This window comes from Parus major, chromosome 2 (assembly GCF_001522545.3).
Source record: "Parus major isolate Abel chromosome 2, Parus_major1.1, whole genome shotgun sequence".
NCBI lineage: Eukaryota > Metazoa > Chordata > Aves > Passeriformes > Paridae > Parus > Parus major.
In genome coordinates, this window is record NC_031769.1 from 10,015,979 (window position 1) to 10,035,223 (window position 19,245).

The following is a 19,245-nucleotide window of genomic DNA, read 5'->3' on the forward strand; positions in this document are numbered from 1 at the left end:
GCTGAGATGTCTCTTATAGTCTTTCTCATACTGGATCCCTTACATCACCAGTTGAACTCTTTAAGGATTATCTAGGCGTCCTTTCTTCTTGCATGTCCTTTTGGATGTTTTCTTCTTTGAGTTGGGCAGTCCATCCCTGGACAGCAGAATCTTTAACCATGCAAGCACATTCACACTTACAATCATGTATTTCAGCTCTAATTGTTTTCAATATGTCTTAAGCCCATAATAAAAGCACTATGTTCCATGCAACTATGTTTGTGCCTACACATTTCCATAAGCAAATAAAATAATCCACAGTTGCACAGCTTTATAGAACTATTCAGATAAAAATTTCTTCTACATGAATGTCACACTGCAGTTTCCAGACCAGTCAGTTTTTCACAGGATAATCCACGATAAAATGCCCCACAGCTTTTTATACTAGACTGTAAAGAAAGATGTAACACTTGTTCTTGGCTTTAAGTGGTAGCAGAGGGCTCCCAGAGTAGCAATTCTATTCCTTAGAGTATAATGGTGTCCAACCTCAATTTACTATGTTGTATCAACCTGAGGTTTGTCAATAATACATAACTTCATGTCTGAAGCTAACACTTTTTTAAGAACCCATATACAGTATTAGTTTCCCAAACATAAGAGATTGCTCTTAACCTAAAGATGAATCACCACTGGAGAAGTACCATCTGGAAACAAAGCACAGTTTTTCCTGCAGCACAGGAAAGAATGGCATCTAAGAATTGTAGTTCATCCCCAAGACATTAGATATAAGGTAGGAAATACAAGGAGAACTTTTTCATGTCTGTGTGATCAGCAAACACTTGAATTTCTTATGACCTGAAAGAAAAACTCAAACAAAACAGCTATCAACATATGAATCGTTGAGATATCACAGAAAAAATAAATATAAATAAAGGGGCGTGGGGGATAATCACAGCTCAATGTCTTGAGCTCCTGGTATATATTATTAATGCTCTGGAGTGCTTATTGACATGTTAGTTGGAGACTTAACTTTACGGGCACATATTCATCTAGAGATGTTTCAGAACAGGTCTTGGGCATCAGCAAAATAAGCTGCTACTGGATGTGAACCCACCATAGCTCTGCTGCCTGCCCTGCTGAGGCTCTGAGAAGAACACAACAATGCTTCTGCCACTGATGGGAGGTCTGAGCACACACCTCCAGCCACCAGCCCAAGGACAGAGGAAGGACTCTGGCTCAGAAGCAGCATCCACCTCTGCCTCAAGCTGCTGGGCAAGTCTTAGAGCCAGCTCTGGATTTCAAAGCTCTTTTGCTTCCAACTCAAAACCTTCTGTATGTCTGTGTCCTTGTCTGCCAAACTGATCTTCCCTCTCTCATTATTCTCCCAACCTGGGAAGGGCTCTGAATTTGCTCCAGTTTTCAGTTTGGTTCAGTGAGAGCCAAAGCCCCTACAGACCGCCAGACACTGTAAATGGAAAGGCACAACAGGTTCATGTAAACCTCAAGATATGTACAATAGAGTTTTACTTTATTGACTGCGTATTTCGAGGCACCAGAGGTCATAATGGTTAATTGTTTCAAGCCAAAAGACATTGTTGCAAATTCAGCAAGAGCATGTAATTCATTTCAGGTGACTGAACTGAAACATGCACATCACAAAACTAACTGTAATAAAGATGTCTTCTTAGTCTGTTTAACAGAAACATCGGTGACTCTTTTGAAAGGGTGTGAGTCAGTATAAAAGCCAATACACTACTGAGAAGCAATAAATATAATGGGATTAAAATTATCTTCTTTCACCAGACAGCTGAGACTGAGCATCAAGAAACCCCACATACCCTGGTGTGATTTAGAAGGCCTCCTAGTGACAGTGATCTGTCCCTTGTCCTTCTTGACCTCAGCTGCTATTTAAGGAATTGGGAGCATTGTGGGGAAGGGGCTTGCACATCTGAGCCACAAAGCTGTGGAAAAATCCGTGACTCAGAACGGGTAACTCGCGCATGCCTATCCCTAAGGGAGCTGCTGCCTCCTATAACATTCCCTTAAGTGGGAAGATTTGTTCATTCCAAGAGTCAGTGTGTGAGGTTTTTCTTCCCCTCCTTCTATGAATGTATATTTCTTTATATCTTTAAATATGCCTACATACACTCACATACTGCTTGCAAGAATAATGACGTCTGTGTACGGATTTTTACATTTCAAAAGCTCCTTCCTTAAATATCACTGAAAATAAATCATTGCCTAAAGAGATGTTTCCACAGCTAAATCCTTAAGTTCCTTAATGTGTCACATTTAGCCTTTAATGGAATACATAGTCCTTGTCCACATTCTTATATCTAAATTTTAGTTGTTCTATCAGTGATAGACTAACTTCTTACCCTCCTCACCCCACAGCAGTGGGTAGAAACAATTGCATACTTGACTTTGCAAACCATTCCTTTCACACCACAAACAATCAAAAGTTTCTGCTATCCACATCTTATGAAACACAGGAACAGAGGACTAAACCACCATAAATGCTGGATACCACAAAAGGACCAAGCTTTTTGAATCAACTCCATTTTCACACAGGTTCATGAAGCAAAACTAACTCATGAGGCTTCAGAACAAGTTCAGTAGATTCCAAGTACACCAGGAGAACATCACAATGAATGGTAAAAGGAAAACTAAGATTAAAAACTAGCCATAAATGTATCGCATGGTCCTGAACAGAATCTTTTATCTCATGTGTTGACCACAGCAATACACTCTCAAATTCCTAAAACAGAAACAATTTATGCCTTTGACATACAATGTCAAAGGACTGAGGCACTGATCACTTGGCCTCTCCTGTTCTTTTGCTATTTTGAAAATCCTGTGAAGAAATTAAACGTATCTTCTCACCGACCCCTCAACTGCCTCTTTTTCCCATAAGAAAACGGCTTGAATACAGTCTTCAGGAAATTACCCTATTGGATCCAGATTTTTCATATCCCTGAGCTGCAAACCCAGCTCTGGAAAGCAAGAGATAGGCATTTCTCCTTTGGCTGGCAATTTCATTAATTGGTCTATGAACCACTTTTTTTAAGGCAATGCTAGAAAAAGGTATTAAGTGCAAGGCTGGAGCAATTTTTCCTTACTTCCTCATGATTCTTGCCTTGCAGCAAAAGGTGAAGAGAAACAGCTTCAAAACATTTTCCAGAAGATGGCTGCTTAGATCAACCTGTATTCAGGAGGAAAGGCAATTCCTCGTATTCCCCCATTTCCACACTGTGTTGAAAGCAAGAACCTGCACTGGGATTTTAAGGTGATTGCACACGTTTGGCTGCAGACAGAAGGCCCCTGCCCATGACACGTGTCTTCTGACAAGCTACTGAATGTATCCTTCTCCACAACATGTATTGAATGAGGGGGCTCTTCAGCTGACACTCACTCTCCTGGAGTTGCTCTCTTTTTCTTGCAAATTCTATAAAGCACTGAACAAGCACAGAAAATGAGATACAGGTGTGGTGAGTTCATAGGTTCATTCGATTCCTCATTCATCTAATGACCTGACCTTAAACATATAGTGAAGCATCATTTAAACAAAAATTGCTTGAAGATCCCTTTCCATTTGCTCAGTAATCCAAAAGAAAGACTGCCGATCCTTTGATTTAACACTGAATCTCTTTTTTAAGTAAGCAGTGAAGATGCCATCAACCTTTTTTTTCCATGCAGGAGACAAACATGCTCACTCCATGTGTGACAATTTGGTTTAAGTTAAGCTGGCAGTACCAGTGAGACTGAAGCACATGCCTAAAATGCCTTGCTGAACTGGGACCATACTCTACATAGCTTTCTCTCACAAAAGCTATGTCCAGCTGCTCACTGAACAGTCAGGAGACGATGTGGATATGGGAGTTCTTCCATATTTGAAAGCTGTGTTCATACCCCAAAAAATACAGCCTAGTTTTGCTTTTTATAGAGAGGAAAAGAAAGCCTGGTGGCTGAGAAATTATTAATAGTGTGAGGCCAAACATTCATCTGAGGACCACAGCTATAAAATCACTCCTATAAGAAGGCTCACTGTGGGTTGTTCTACAATGCAAAGAATTGGTGACTGATTTCTACCTCTGCCAGGGGGACTCATTGCTGCATTACTGACATGAAACTTTGAAAAAATACGCACTATTTAACTGTGTGATTACAGCTGCATACTACTCTCAAAACAAATTTCAATAAAAATAATAAAAGATCTCATCAACTTTCAAGGTATATTCATATCTAAAATCAGTGTTAATAAGTAATTGAACAAAATAATTTTCAAAGCCATTCAGTTCTGCTCATTTCCCTGCTCCTGAGAGAACCAAGGGAAATACTTTTCCATAGATATAAACAAGCATATAGTTCCATCATACAAAAAAAAAAAAAAACCAGGAATTGTTTAATTGACAGTCATATACTTGAGTGATGATCCTAATGACAGTATTAAAACCATCACAAGCACCCTTACCCATGCTTGGATTCTAGTTCATTTACATAAGATGTAAATTTACTGCCATTATCAAGTTTTGCATACAAAAAGCTGTAACATTATTTTAAGGGAAACAACTTCAGAACCAAATATCTGTTTAATGCACTGTGCTTCACCTCTCATGTGGCATATTTTTGCTGACTATCACTAAACTGCACAAGGCATAATTACATCCAAAATTTTAAAACTTGGTGTTACAGCAAATCTCAGGTATTAATTCGCTGCAGGAGAGGCCAAGTATGCCATTCTAAAATCCACATACAGTGGGTGATCCACAAGAAATGTGCTGGGAAGCACAAAATTACTTATCAGTGAAAGGGTGGAAATTTAGGGGGGTATCACAGAATGGCTGAGGATGGAAGGAGCCTCAAGAGGACACCTTGTCCAACTCTCCCTCTCAAGCAGGGCCACCTAGAACAGGTTGCCCACGTCCAGACAGCTTTGTGAGCATCTCAAAGGATAGGGAGTCACAATCACCCTGTGCAAGCTGTAATAGCCTCAAAGTAACAAAATGTTTTCTTTATCTTCAGTGTAGTTACACAAATTATTTTATTCAGCAGAAAAACTGGATTTAGATGTTTCTATACATGCACCCTTTCCCAATGCATCCATCTTTTTCTCTGTGCATACTGTTCAGACCCTATTCTCAGCAGGATGCAGTTATTTCTGAAGTTGCACTTTATAGCACACACTGTTGAACTGCTCCAACTTTAAATGCTAGAAAAAGAAACTTACTCAGGGGAAAAAAAAAACCTCTATGAGATTTTCTTGCTTTTCTTGTTTTCTTGTTTCTTTTGGTTTTGTTTTGTTGTTTGTAAACCCAGGCACCAGTGGAATCATAACCCACCTGCAAACAGCAACAAGGCAGCAGTGACAGCGAAAAAGACTTTTAAAATCCTGCTTCACGCCACATCATGTATAACCCTCAGCTCTGTTGTTCCAAGCCTGGCTCCCCAGGAAGCTGTATTTTGTATTTTGTGGGCACTCATGTTAACACCACAGGCTAAACTGGGCATAGCACTTGCACTGAGCAGAGAAGAGGTGCAGGATACAGCAATCACACAATCCAACTCTTCTCAATTTAGGCCTGGAGCTGGAAAATAGGTGCAAGTAACATGACTCTGCCCCAGCTGGCACTGAACCCTCTGCAGCTAGGAAGTTAGCAGAAGCCAAGAAGAAGGGCCTTTATTTTTCTTCTCCTCTTCCACATACAAGTGTGAAAGGAGACACGCTTCAGTATGCCAGGGATGTTTTACAGCCATGCTGCGCATTGTGCTAAATGACAGTGCCGGGGAGGGGCAGGGTGGGAGCAGAAATCTTTATATAGAACTGAGCAGTAATTCAGCCCCTGACAGTCACATGAATACAGCCCTGCTGAACACAAACAGTATCTTTCTCTGGTATTAGGCTATTAGGCAGATAAGGCTCCACTTTGGATTTGAAAGACTTAAACTGACAAACGATCTTGGGTTCTTCTTCACCCTGCATACGGTGGCAGAGGGCTGGAGGAATCTCTGCACTTTCCACTGCTTATATAACAGGTGTACTCATAAATATGTAAAGATGATTTGAAGATACAGTTTCTAATCCATGCTTTATGCCTGAACAATTTAAATTGCTTTCATCATGTAGACAGCATTGCCAGCTCTTTCCAAGTAGTTACTTTATAATTTTAGGCTCTATTAGCTGTATTTTTGTTTAGTGTGGATTTCATGTGAATTGAGAGGGAAAAAAAAAAAGCCCACCCACACTGAATGGGGATATAATTAAGAGAAATGCATTTTTAGATGGAAAATAGATGTCACGACTTAGCTCCAGATCAGATTTCAAGAAATTTAAGATGCACATTTTCCATAAATGCCTTGCACTGTACAGAGGATACCCTAATCTAGCTCTAAGCAAACATGACAGAACTAAACAACAACAACCAAAAAAGCAAACATCAAGCATGACCAATAGAACACATAGCTCAGCTAGTGTCTCTACAGCCTGTAAGTTTCAGCAGTTAACAAGTTTATTATTCCATGACAGAAATTTGTTTGAAATCAACTTAAGAATAAAATATTTCAATTTGCAACATGTTGGCCCTGACATGCTTCGAGAGCAACGTTTCCCATGTGAAAAAGGAGCAATTGCAAAAGGGGACATCACATGAATTACCTACATGATGATCCTGTACCAAGTGGACTGTTTAAGCCCTGGTGGAAGGACAGATGACCAAGGAAGGTAGGGCAGGATGATGGAATGACCCTGACAGGCCACACCATGGCCAGATGGCTTTAGAGAGAAGAAAGTCAGAAATTAAACAGTGAGGGGAGGGGAAAACAGAGAGGTGAGAAGAAGCTAAAAATGAAAGTAAAAGGCACATATGTTGGCTTTCTGTCACACAGAAACAGGTGATACCAACCATGTATTAAAGGACCAGAAATGCTACAGAGCTTTAATGCTAATTAGTGCCTTCCAGCCAATGAGTAACAACTTCTCTAAATATGGACTGGTTTCCCAGTCCTGAATGGGGTTCCCATCTTTCCACTGGGAGTACATCATGGCCCATTGCTCCATATAAGTAAATGCTCTGTCTCAAACACAAGATGTTCTACCACCAACAACTACACACAAAGCGAAGAAAAAGTATCTGTTTCTTTTTGCCGTACACCCTAGCACAGATCCTTAAATATCACAGACTCCTTCTGACTATTCACAGACCTAGCTTTAAGGGAAGTACACCCATTAGTGCAGCCCTGATGCCAGCATAGCTTTTGCCATTTATTTTTAGGTGAACTGGACTTAGTTCTGAGTGAAAAAATAAATCCAAGAATTTATTTTGGGAAAACTTATACTCCCCCCCTCCCTTATCTGAGCCCCTGAAAATTAAGCTTCAGCTTTTGCATTGAAAGTACAACCATATTGCTATTTTGTGGAGATTTCAATCACCTTTCAACAGCAATTCCTATTGTAATTTCATTGTAATTACTATTGTACTCTCCTAGGAGCCCAACTCGGTGAGATGTGGCTGCTTTATTGTCTGTGCTGGGCTCAGGGGTGGAATGCAGAAACCAGTGAAGGGGGTAACCCAGTCCATGACAACAGTCATACAGCATTCTCAAAAGAAGCCTGGAGAACAGGTGCCACAGTGTTCCAGAAGGATGTGGCCACTTAGATGCTTTATCCTCTCTTAACTCTAACACAACTATGGGAGCAATTTTTGAGAAAGAAGGACACATAATATGTTTCACTAATACTTAAGTAAGACATTTTGGTAGCATCTACTGGCTACCATTTTCAAACTACCACTTTTTACAAGGTCCCCATGAGCAAAAGAACCTTTTACTCTAGGGGAAAGTCAGGGGAGATGTCTTTGGGTTGCCTGATTTAGAGCAGATTTATGACAGAGTGAAAAAACCTCTAAAATTCAGAACACAAAGCTATTCATGTTTAAAAAGTTCACTTCTAAGAAGAGTTGGCTTCTTCTTCTTCTTCCCAATTTCAGTCTAATCTAGTCCTAGATACTCAATTTGCTTTGGTCTGAAGAAGGCACAAAGGATCAAGCTGGCAGATGGGGCCTGGTGGTATTTCTAGTATATATCCTGCACCAGAGTGGCTTATAAAGAAAGTCAAATCTGAAATTGTATTTGTTATTTACCAGAAGTAACCAATTACAATACTTAAGAGCCAATGGGCGTTTGAAGAAGCATACATGTGCAGTTTCACATTTTGAATGATGTACAATAGACATAACATTGCAGGTGATATTACCTTATCAAAATACTCAGAAAAGCACTTTGCAGGTCAGCCAAAGCCAGACCACCACCTAGGAATGACAAGCAGCATCACAAGCAGTAAGAGGACTTTATGTTTCAGAGATGCTGTGTTTTTTGCATGATCTTCATGAAAGAAAAGAGCCCAGAGTATTTCCTCAATAGTAGAAAGAGTTGGTACATGAACCAGCTGGAATTCCTTCCTCTCAGGAGAGAGAAACTGGCACTGATGCGAAAGGATCCAGGCTTCCTAGACTTGTTTGAAAGGTATCCTATGGAGAGAAAACTCTTATGGACAAGGTTACCACAAGTTAACAAATGTCTCTGAAAGGTCCAGCAGTCAAAGATGAAATTTAACATCGCTGTGGCTATTTCTGGCTCAATACATCCCACACACAGCTTCCTCACTTTTCACAAGGTGACCCCAATCACCTCGCTCAGCCACACAGCATCTTTGGTAGAACAAAAAACAGACAGGAGGCTGACCTTCAAAGCCAAGGAAGAAATATTAGACTTGCCAGGAGCCCTCATCTTCCTCAGAATTACCACTGGCAGACAATACCAGCCACAGCATTATTGTGCTCAGGAAGAAAAACAGTGTCTGGGTTAAGCAACAACAAATATCTTTTCCCACTGCAAACAAAGGAGTATGTTCTCTGTTTCACCTTGCTCCAGAAGTGACTGCTGGAGGTCAAAGACACCAGCTTTGTGAAACTCCCAGTAAACAAAACAGTTTTCACAGACGTTCTGACGGCAGCACTAAGGCACAGAGTCACTTTTCCTGCTCCTACACCCTTCACCTACCACTACAGTGAAGAGCAAATACAAGTTACTACAGTCTGACAGTGAGGCAGAAGCAAAGACATCACGGCAAAGAGCAACCTCGGGCATAGGATGCAAGAAGGATTAATCTTTAGAGGAATTACTTGCTTATTTTTTATCCAAATTATTACAAAGGACAGTATCTTTACATAGAAACCAATGATTAAGCAAAGCACAGTAAACTTCAAGGAAGCTTTTAAAAATGTTATTTTTCTGCCACTTCTTGCTTATATAGAAGTCCCCTGAGCTACAGGCAAATATATGAGTAGCCAGTATTTAAGCAAGTATTATCAGAGCAGCTGCCTTTGATACCCTCTCAAACTGTAATGTATGCACAATCCTTACAGTGTTCAATATTGACTTAAAACAAATTACTACTGCAAGTAAATGTCAAGTCATCTCTAGTAAAATACTGAAAACATACTAAACCTGAAATTCTAAGATGTTGCAGTGCCTTTTGGAGTTTCCAGGAAAACATATATCATAATATTGGACTAGACATTTAAAAAATGCCACTACAAAAGCACTAAACCAGTGTATTTCTGGTCAAGGGTGGCTCCAGTGGTTTACATACCTATGTACACACACAGACTTCTTACATTTACTATGTATGTCTTAGAAAGGAGCCATCCACCAGTTCTACTTGCAGGTAGATTTGTTTTGAAAGCTGTTGAGTCTTCTATGCAAGTGTTTCACTGTTTATCTACTGTTATTAATACTTTCTGTCTTATCTTCAAACTCCACTTGTCTAATTTCCATTCCTAGGAGTTCAATCTTCTGTTGTTTTGGACTGCTAATGCTCTGCAGTATGAGAAAGTATTCATCCCCAACACAAGACTTCTCAAATAATCAAAATAAACTCCAATCTTTCTCCTGGTAAATAATGTTTATTAAGACTGCTTTAATCCCCAATGTCTATGCCTCTACTCTTGGTCACTCTTCAAGATCTACTGTGAAATGCTTGTCCAATTCTCCCAAGCCTGTGACTGATGTCAGTGTCTGCCAGAGACACAGATAAAACCTTGTGATTGGAATGTGCCAAACTTTAACAGCATAAAATTCAAACACATAAAACACAAGACTTTTTTTTATCACCATAAAAGCAAAATATTATTAAATTTAACTGCTGATAGTCCCATTGTTGCTGCTCAACATAACAAATCAACCTTTTCTATTACAACACAAAGCAAATTTGAAGTAGAGCAAATTAAATGTACAGCCTGTTATTTTCCCTCTCAGAAATAAACATTACTCCACAGTCCAACAGGACTTTTTCTTAAAAAAGGTTAATCCCTTACTTCACAACACTCAGAGAACTTATGGCATCTACTAAAGAAAGTATCCATTATTTTTTCAGACTAAAAAGACATGGCAAATGAAACTGAGCTCTTCCAACAAATTCAGCAAAGGGGTTTGCCATTATCATCTTTCAGAAAAGAGCAGGGATGTTTCTACATTTTGCGCTTTCACTGGGTGTTGTTGGTTCCTCCTCAGGCATCTGCCAAAGAAGTCTAGCATTTCAAACAATTTTTACTTCAAGATTCTTCACTAAATTTGAACTGCTTGCATGCCACCACAATGCCATAATTTTATTTGTTCACACATTCATAAAAAATAACTGGTCATTTAAATATTTATTTCAAGGATAAGAGGCATAGCACACAAAATTCTAAACTTTGCTCATTCCCCTTGAAATTATAACAATGAAAAATGTTAGTTAATATGACTAAGGATATCCCCACAAAAGAAAAAAAGTGAGATTTTATTATTTGCTACTACCAGAAAGAAATTTTCTGTACAATTCCAGAGCTGTTCTGTAAGAGTTGCTATGAAAAGTCCAAAGACCAGTTTGGTCTATTTTCTCATTAAATGGCAATAATGGATGCAATATCCCTGCAGCCATCCTGCTAATAGCACATAACTCTTCCTGGAGGGTCCACACAGATGGACCAGTCCAGGGCTGCTTTCTCTGAGGAGACTGTTGCTAGGGTCTCTCTATTTTGCCAGGCTGTTTATGGACACATGGACACCCACACAGTAGGAAAGAGAGTGTCAGAACACTTTGTTTGAGTGTCTAAGCCAACCAAAAGTCTCTGAATTTTTGCTGGTGTAGGCAAACTTTCAACCAGCAGCCTACCAGTGAAAAAACAGGCCCCATTATTTACAGTTCAGTATTTGTCACAAGTTCATTAAGAAACATTTCCTTGGCTTCTGAGCAGCTCTTACCAGACCACACTTACAGGATCTTTTCTTGATATTTTAATCTTAAATACAGATCAAGCCAAGATTTGAGTGAATAAACTGCAGATGTCACAGTTTGGAGATACAGACTCTGGATCCAGAGAGATACAGGACCAAACAAGTCCCAACATCCATTTCTACTTAGATACAAAGACAGCACTTAAAGAATCCCTCTGTCGCCTCCACTGCCACCATTCTGCAGACCCAGCCATATTCATAAAAGCAAAAACCCCCTCAAGCATCCTAAATGACAGTATATGTATGGTTCAGTCTTTGGAAAGCAAACAGCCCCTTCAAAATTGGAGGAAACATCTTCTCTTCCAAGTTATCAAGATCCCTCATGAGAGTCCTTCCTCTAGTTATCCAACCACTTAACACAAGTCTTAAAAAGAGATCACTGAAACATCATACACTTTTCAACATTAACTTCTGCTGTAAAATAATGTGGCAATTATGCACACCCTGGCTCTGGATGCTGCTCTAAGCACTGCAAGTTAGACTGTGCCTACCAAACTGCCAGGAACCAGCAAATGCCTCTGCTCTCCAAAAAGGGACTGCAAGAAGCACTCTGGCACACCTCCCTCCATCCCAAAAGCCATGCACAGAGTGCCCTGGTAGGATTTCACACAGCTTCACACAGAAACTCCTCTTCTGTGGCAAGAGGCTCCAGCTAAAGCCATGGCCACAGTCTTCTGCCCAGCATCTGTCTCAAGCTGTATCGTTCTAAGTATTTCTAATCCTATATTTACTGTTTTATTGCAGAATATGATGGTGTCCCCAGTATATTTTACACTGTTTTGAAGTCATACTTAATCCTGGGGATAAATAATACTTGCTAGCAATTAGATGCCCAAGCTAAGACTACTGGGGGGGAAAAAAATGAAAAAAAAAAAAAAAAATATTTATTTACACAGGTCTAAAATGAGCAATTCCCCAGTGTTCTGCACCAAGTGGAGTTAAATAAACCAGTTCCCATCTTTTAATGTATGTTTACCCTAGTAATACAAGGAAAGAACAGAATTCTGCAGAGAGCAATCGTGTTTTGGAAATGCCCCCACACCACCACAGTCAAGGAGAGAACCAGGAGCTGTGGTTAACAATCAGGAAAGGCTCCTCACAAGCCAGGAAAAGAGTCCTCCATCCAGATCCCGCACTGGGGCTGCTGACTGCAAGGAGGTTCTCAAGAAGAAAAGGGGGAAAAAAGGAGGCGGGGGAGGAAAGAAGGCAGAATGGGATCATCATGAGTTTGGCAAAAATGAAGCTCACCCACTGAGAAGATAGGGGAATATACATGCATAATTTTACATGGATTAAGAGTTTGTGTCAAATCTGTGATGCACTGTGGTGAATTCTTATACTGCAGTGACTCATCTTGTCTGACAGTTGCTGGGGAATTAAAGCAGTTATTTTTAAAAAATTATATGTCCTGCTTGACGCGTTATACAAATAGCCTCTTAAAAAATTAAAACGCAGTCAATGCATTTTTAAGTATAGGAGAGCTATGGTACATTTAGGATTCTGCGTACCATACCACAAACATCCATACTGAGCTAGGAAGACCTAAAGGAATCTGCTGATATCCCTTCAGAGAAACTGATCTTTTTGCCATTCCCAATCCAAATCCTGCATCAAAAATTAGTTTATTACCTCTGCTTTTAGACAGCATGAAAACACTTTCCCCCAAGAAAAATTAACCCCAATGAAAGAGGCGTGCTAAACCTGAATTCCTCCAATACCAAAGGATATCTGGAATCAGAATGAGTGTGTTTCCCTTCTGATGGATCAGCACAGGCAGGTGAGCACCTTTCCAGGGAAGGCAGCACGCTGACTCACAGCCACAGGTGCGCACAGGTTTGGCAAGGGGAAGCAGCGCTGGCTCCTGCTCCCTGCGCTGCGCAGCACGGCCACCCAGACATAACCTGGAGCTGCAAAGGGCAGCTCCTTGCAGCATGTGTTCTCCTCAGAAATACACTGTTTACTCCCTGCTTTGCCTATAAAACTGACACCCCCTCGGCAACTTTCACACATCCTTGGGAAAAGTGTCTCGAGTACATCAGTTGTGTAATACAGCAAAGATCATCTGAATGATCTATTAAGTGTAACCCTTGGGCACCAATGCTGCTCAACATCAGCTGGCAATAAAGGTATATTCACAGCATGCCTTCAGGACAGCTGTTCTGGGAACATCCTGGAGATTTGCATAGTCTGTTTTACAAGGCATTACCATGTACTTCTGCTGAAGGAGTGGCAGAGAATTCTTTTGACACACATTAAAAGCCCTTAAGTCCAAATAGCACAGTGAAGGAGGCAATTAAAAATATTTAGAATTTAAAAAAAAAAAAAGGAGAAACCCTTCAAATTCCAGTGCCTGAAAATACAAATGATTAACTCATGAACGAATTGAACCTGTTTTTAAAATAATCAGCTCACTGTCCCTCTCCAACTTGAGCACCATCAGAGAAACAAAATAGCTGATGAGAGGAGCTTCATCTAAAAAAGAAAGGTTTCTGTTGACAGTGCTCTTGATTTTATCATAATTTCCATGATATCCAGTATATTCTTAAAGCCCTAGTCTCCCATCTAACTCCCATGAAAATTTCAGCTTTATGTATTTTGAGTAAATTAGTCCTCTCTCCACCAGAAGAAAGTAACTGAAAACATGAGCCAACTCTCAACAGCTCAAAAAACAACACGAAGCAAATGTGAGTGTTGAATTTCTTAGTTCATTTCTCACCTAAACTCAAGAAGCATTAACACTCTGTCATTGCACAGGTGATACTCACTTTCTAAGCAGAGAACTATCTCTCAAGGAGTGAATTAAAAGGATGACTCTGCGTCCCAAATCACAGAGGTGTGCTAGTTATTGAAATTTTCACACTTTAAAACCTCTCTGCAAGTGAAGTCAGCTGGCAAATGTTAGGGAGAAATAATAACAAGAGGAGTTAACTACACATCCCTGGTCTCAACCCAGCAACTACAGGCAGACAATAAAAGACATAACTTACACCAAATAAAATAATAAACCTGGCCAGAAAGTAACTCAATCAACCCAAGCAATATTACCAAATATAATTGAGCCAGTCAATACAATGAAAGCAGAGGACCAAATTAATTAGGTGACTTCACATCCAGTGCCTTTGGGAATAAGTAATCACTTATTAAAGATCTGCAGAGACTTTTTTTGAAAGTGCTCTTTGGAGAAAATTTGAGACTTTCAAAAAAAGAAACCTGCAATGCCTCACATGTTTAAAATGGAAGAGGACTAGAATTATAGTATTGAACATAGGGAAAATAGTTTCTGAACACGATGGTTTTCACATTTTCCATGTGGTGTCTGTGGTTCTTTAAGTGTTTCTGCTATGTTATCTTGGATAAAATACTGGAAGAAATATAGAGCACCTTTGCCCAATTAATTTTGGTTCACTAAATAATTGGAAGGGCAATTTAACCTTGTATACCCTGAAATTGAGGACAAAATGAGAAAAGGGGGAGGGAGCATTTTTTAAACTCTTATGTGTTTTTAAGAATGAAGGGGCTGTAGAATGACTTTTTTTTTTTTTTTTAATAAAACAGCACATTTCAAGACTCCCGGTTTTATTTAATCAGTTCTTCAGTTAACAACCCCCAAGCTATTCTAAAAAACAGTATGATTCATCTATTTCCACCCAGTACAATTTTATACATGGTTAGAAAACTAAAAACCTCATAAAATCCTAAGCAGCCCTGAAGAGCAGCTACTGCAGAGTGACATGTTGATTGCATCAGCCTGGAAGGGCTACTTCTGAGCAATGCAAGCTTGAGTAGCTCAGGGAAACTACCAGAGTGTCAGAGAACATGTACATAACACACCAGCATCAAGCATGTTCACTCAAACACAGCCTAACAAACGTCTCCAGAATATCTGGAATCAAGGATGATTCCACAACTTCAAATATTTAAAAAACTCGAAGTTCTGTTGAGCTGCTGTGTCCTGAAAAACCAGAAGCAATATTCCCTTCCCAGAATGAAGTGAAAACACCAACAAGAAGTGTGCTGTTGATGCCTTAGGCTGAATGTAACACTACATGCCACCACATCACCATGAACATCATTCTCAACATTCTTCAGGGTGCCAGGCTACCTCTGGCACTCGCTCCTCATGTGGGGCAGGCAACCTGGACACAGAGGAACCTGCTATGCATTTCTGAGTCTGGCTGATCTTCACCTTCTAAGTCATACTAATGAAACTAACAAAATCTAAAATGGTTATCCTCATTTGCATCCATAGTACCTTTTAAATAGCTATGTTAAAACCAAAAAAAGCCCATTCAGACCACAGCAAAGGGGAGGTGGAAGGCATGTGGCTTGCCCACAGTAACCAACAGGTTAGGATTGTCACAGAGACAAACTTCACAGAGCACCATTAAAGTCCTTTCAACCTTCCTCCTCCCTTTCAACAAACAAGCAGTGCACAACTGCTAAAAAAAAAAGAAAAAAGAAAAAAAAAAGGCACTCTGCTCTATGGTCTACAAAGCACGTGCTATCTGAGGCTCTCCTGCCACATCTCTGATGCCAGAGAGGCTATGCCCAGTGTGCAGCTGAACAAGGAACTCAGGATTTGGCTATAGGGGCTGGGGAAAACACCACGACCCAGCTGAAATGTGTGATGACAACTCCCAGTGAAGACTGTGGTTCCAACACCTGCACAGTGCCCGCTGTGCTAGTGGCACAGTAACCAGGTCTGGGCACAGGGACAACAGCTATTTTATGTTCAGTTTAGTTTTGAGATGCACTGTGTGGGCAGGACCCACTCTATCACACTTCCTAGAGCTAGGAAGGAGACAGCTTTAGCTCACAGCCAAGGAATAACCACACAATAATCCTGCCGGTGCTCCTCTCTTTCCCACAAAGCAGCAGCTCCCTTTCAGAAAGTGTTCCTAAAGCTGCAATGTCCATAGCAGGTTCTGGCACAGAGAACCACGTGGCTTGGGTACAGGCAGCAGCTCTAAGACCCACAGCACCCAGAAATAAAAACCTCATACTCAAACAATACAACAAATACAATGGTTCAGAAATGCAGCACTTGAAAAAACGTCTTCCCAGGAAGTCTGACTTGGGAAAGCACTTTAAAAAGGGACAAAAATTAACAGCAGTCACTCTGCTCCCAGTGTTATCAATAAGGCCCAAATACACTAAAGCATGCAGTTGCCTATTGCCTCAAAAAGTCTCCAGCTTCACAAAGGCAGCAGAGACACCCTAACACATCATGAGCAGAACACATGTTAAAACCTCAATCATGTGAACTTTTATGCACTTGCATAAGTGTGTATCAGTGAATGAAGGCAGTGGACTGGCTCATTACAGCCAAGTGAAGCATAAGCATAAGGTTCTGTACATTCAGGGTGTAGAGACAGAGCTGCCTTGAAAACCATTTAACTCAGGAGTAGCATGGCCAGAGTATGAGCAGACTTCTACAACACAATAAAACTGTACAGATCTGATCCCACTCTCTGTAGGGACTAATTTTGGGAACAGGCCAGGAGTTGCAACATGCCTAAAGGTAGGAGCTTTAAGCAGTAAATTATTTCATTTTCTCAGGCACTGAACACTATCATGTACTTGACTAAGAACACACCAAGAGCAGCCTGGGGGAAGACGCTGAAAATGTGATATTGCCTGTTCTTTACCTGCCTCCCAATTCCAACTAGATCCTCATCTAGGCTGCCACAGTCAGAACACACAAGCCACCCTGTCTGCTGCATGTAACGCCAGTGGCACATAAAAAACTATATTGTCAGTGGCCTAAACTCATTCACTGTCAGTGGCCTAAACTCATTCCAGATCTAGCTGCAGGGAAGCTATGGCAGTGCAGATACAGATGCCCAATTTCAAACCATGTCCCACTTCCTCACAGCTTTCTTGGATTATGCTTACAGCAACAGAAACTGCACCACAAAACTGTATTACAACTTTGGAACACTACATTAGCATATTTATTGAAGGTCTATGCCAGTTTGATTTCAGGTTTTTGGTAAGCATTTACTAAGAGATGTTTTAATTAGTATCTCATTGGTGTGTAGACAATTATGTGACACACACCAAGAAGCATTTTCTGCATAAAGACATTGCATGTACCATGATATAAACAGCTCTTCCCACCCTCACTACCACAGACGATGGCCAATGGACGGGCAGTGCATCACAGAAAGGCAATACTGTATTTAACTCCTCTTACTTCAAGTTTTCAGGGCCCCATCAGGGAGGGGGAGGCACAGAAATGAGAGCCACAAGCAATCTCGGTAGCTCATTCTCTTCACCCTCAAAGCGTTAAAAGGAAAATACAATGTCAACATCAGCTCCTCCCTGCTGATGAAACTGGCTCCAGCGCATTTTACTTTCTGGCTCGGAGCCCTTACAAACCGTTACAAAAAGACAGAAGACAGACAGACAGCTCAATATATTGACCACTTCCAATAACTAATTTGGGACACGCTGGGTCATTTGTCCCTTCTATGAAGTGCTGTAGCCTCTTGGTGGTGAACAAACCCTGATATTTGGGGGCAGCATTATTTTTATTTATTTTTTTTTTAAAAAAAAGGAAGAGGCAGCTAATAGCAGATAGATCTGCGTTTCAAGAAAGAGCCAACGCTAGCATCAGTACATATGAATACTGCCCACTCTCTCCCTCCGGAAGACACCGATTCCATCAGATACACTAAAACCGTCTGCACGACTCCGGGCGCTCAGTGCCCATCAGAGAGGGCACTGACAGGCGCTCCTCGCTGCTCCTGTCGCTCCTACCCTGGCGCTGACACACATGGAAGCGGGGAGCGGGAGCCGGGCTGAGGAGCGGAGGGCGGGCTGGGGCTCCTGCTCATCCTCCCTGCCACGGCAACAGCTCGGGCTGCGTGCGCGCCTTCCCAGCACGGGGACCGGCGGAGCATCACAACCAACCACGCCAAGAAGCCACCACAAGCTTCCAATTATGCATTTATAAATAAATAAATAAATAAATCCCGCAATTAAATATGTATATATATATCGTTTCGTATGAGTGACCTGAGTGGTATTGTCCACAACGACCTTACGAGGGGGTGTTGTTGCAGCCGACACACACACACACGCTGCGTGGACTCCGTGGGAGTCTCTCGATGCGGCCACAGCGGGGTCTGGCACGCAGGTACACGGCACCTTTCCGTGAAGCCGCATTTCCCTGGCAGGGCAGGAGCCCCTCCAAGCCATCCCCACGGATTTTTCCAGCTCCCGCACCACCGCGTGCGCGGCCAAGCCCCGCCGCCAGAGCCCCCCTGCCGCCCCCGCCCGCGCCGCGACGGAGCGCGGGGGTCTCGCAGGTAGAACAAAACCCCCGCGCCGGGGTCCCCCGCCGGCGGCAGGGGCCGTCAGGGGAGCCCCCCGGGCGCCATCGGGCCGGGGCCGGCACCGCAGGGCCGCAGGGCGGAGGGTGTGCGATGGGGGAGCGGGCCGGGGGTGCCGCGCCGCTGCCGCGCCGCCCGCGCCCACCGCCGCCCGCCCCGCCGCGCCTTTACCTTCGGAGAGCTCCAGCTCCAGCTCGGCCAGCCGGGCCCGCACCTCCAGCGGCAGGGACACGCTCTCCAGGCTGCGGTCCGCCATGCTCGTGCGGCGGGGACGGGCTCTCCCCTCCTCTGGCTGCCCGCTCTCCCCCTTTGTCCGCGGCTGGCGGGGCGCGGGAAGGCGGCGGGGCCGCGGCGGGTGGCTGAGTCCTCCCCGCGGTCTCAGCCGGGCATGCAGGGGGAGGCGGGCGGGCGGGCGGTCCGCGCGGGGGGACGGGGCGCGGAGGGAGGGAATGCGGAGGTTTCTCCTCTCCTCCCCTCTCCTCCTCCTCCTCCTTCGCCGCCTCCTTCAGCGGGGCCCCGCCATGGCTGCTCCCGCCGCCCGCCCGCGATCGCTCCGCATCGGCTCCTCGCCGCGCCCGGCCCTCCCTCCCCGCCCGCC

General features: G+C 42.5%; 1 protein-coding gene across 6 annotated transcripts in view; it reads right to left on the reverse strand.

Moving 5' to 3' along the window:
* DIP2C (disco interacting protein 2 homolog C) overlaps positions 1-19,175 on the reverse strand; it is a 308,876-nt gene extending 289,701 nt beyond the window's left edge. For 4 of the 6 annotated variants that reach the window (XM_015617879.3, XM_019005649.1, XM_015617882.3 and 1 more), the window contains exon 1: positions 18,819-18,903. In XM_015617879.3, the coding sequence (XP_015473365.1) occupies positions 18,819-18,903 (85 nt within the window). Of the gene's footprint in view, positions 1-18,818 lie in introns of all 6 variants that reach the window. The other 2 variants (XM_033520375.1, XM_033520383.1) reach the window with 2 other exon arrangements.
* Positions 19,176-19,245: the final 70 nt, after the last annotated feature.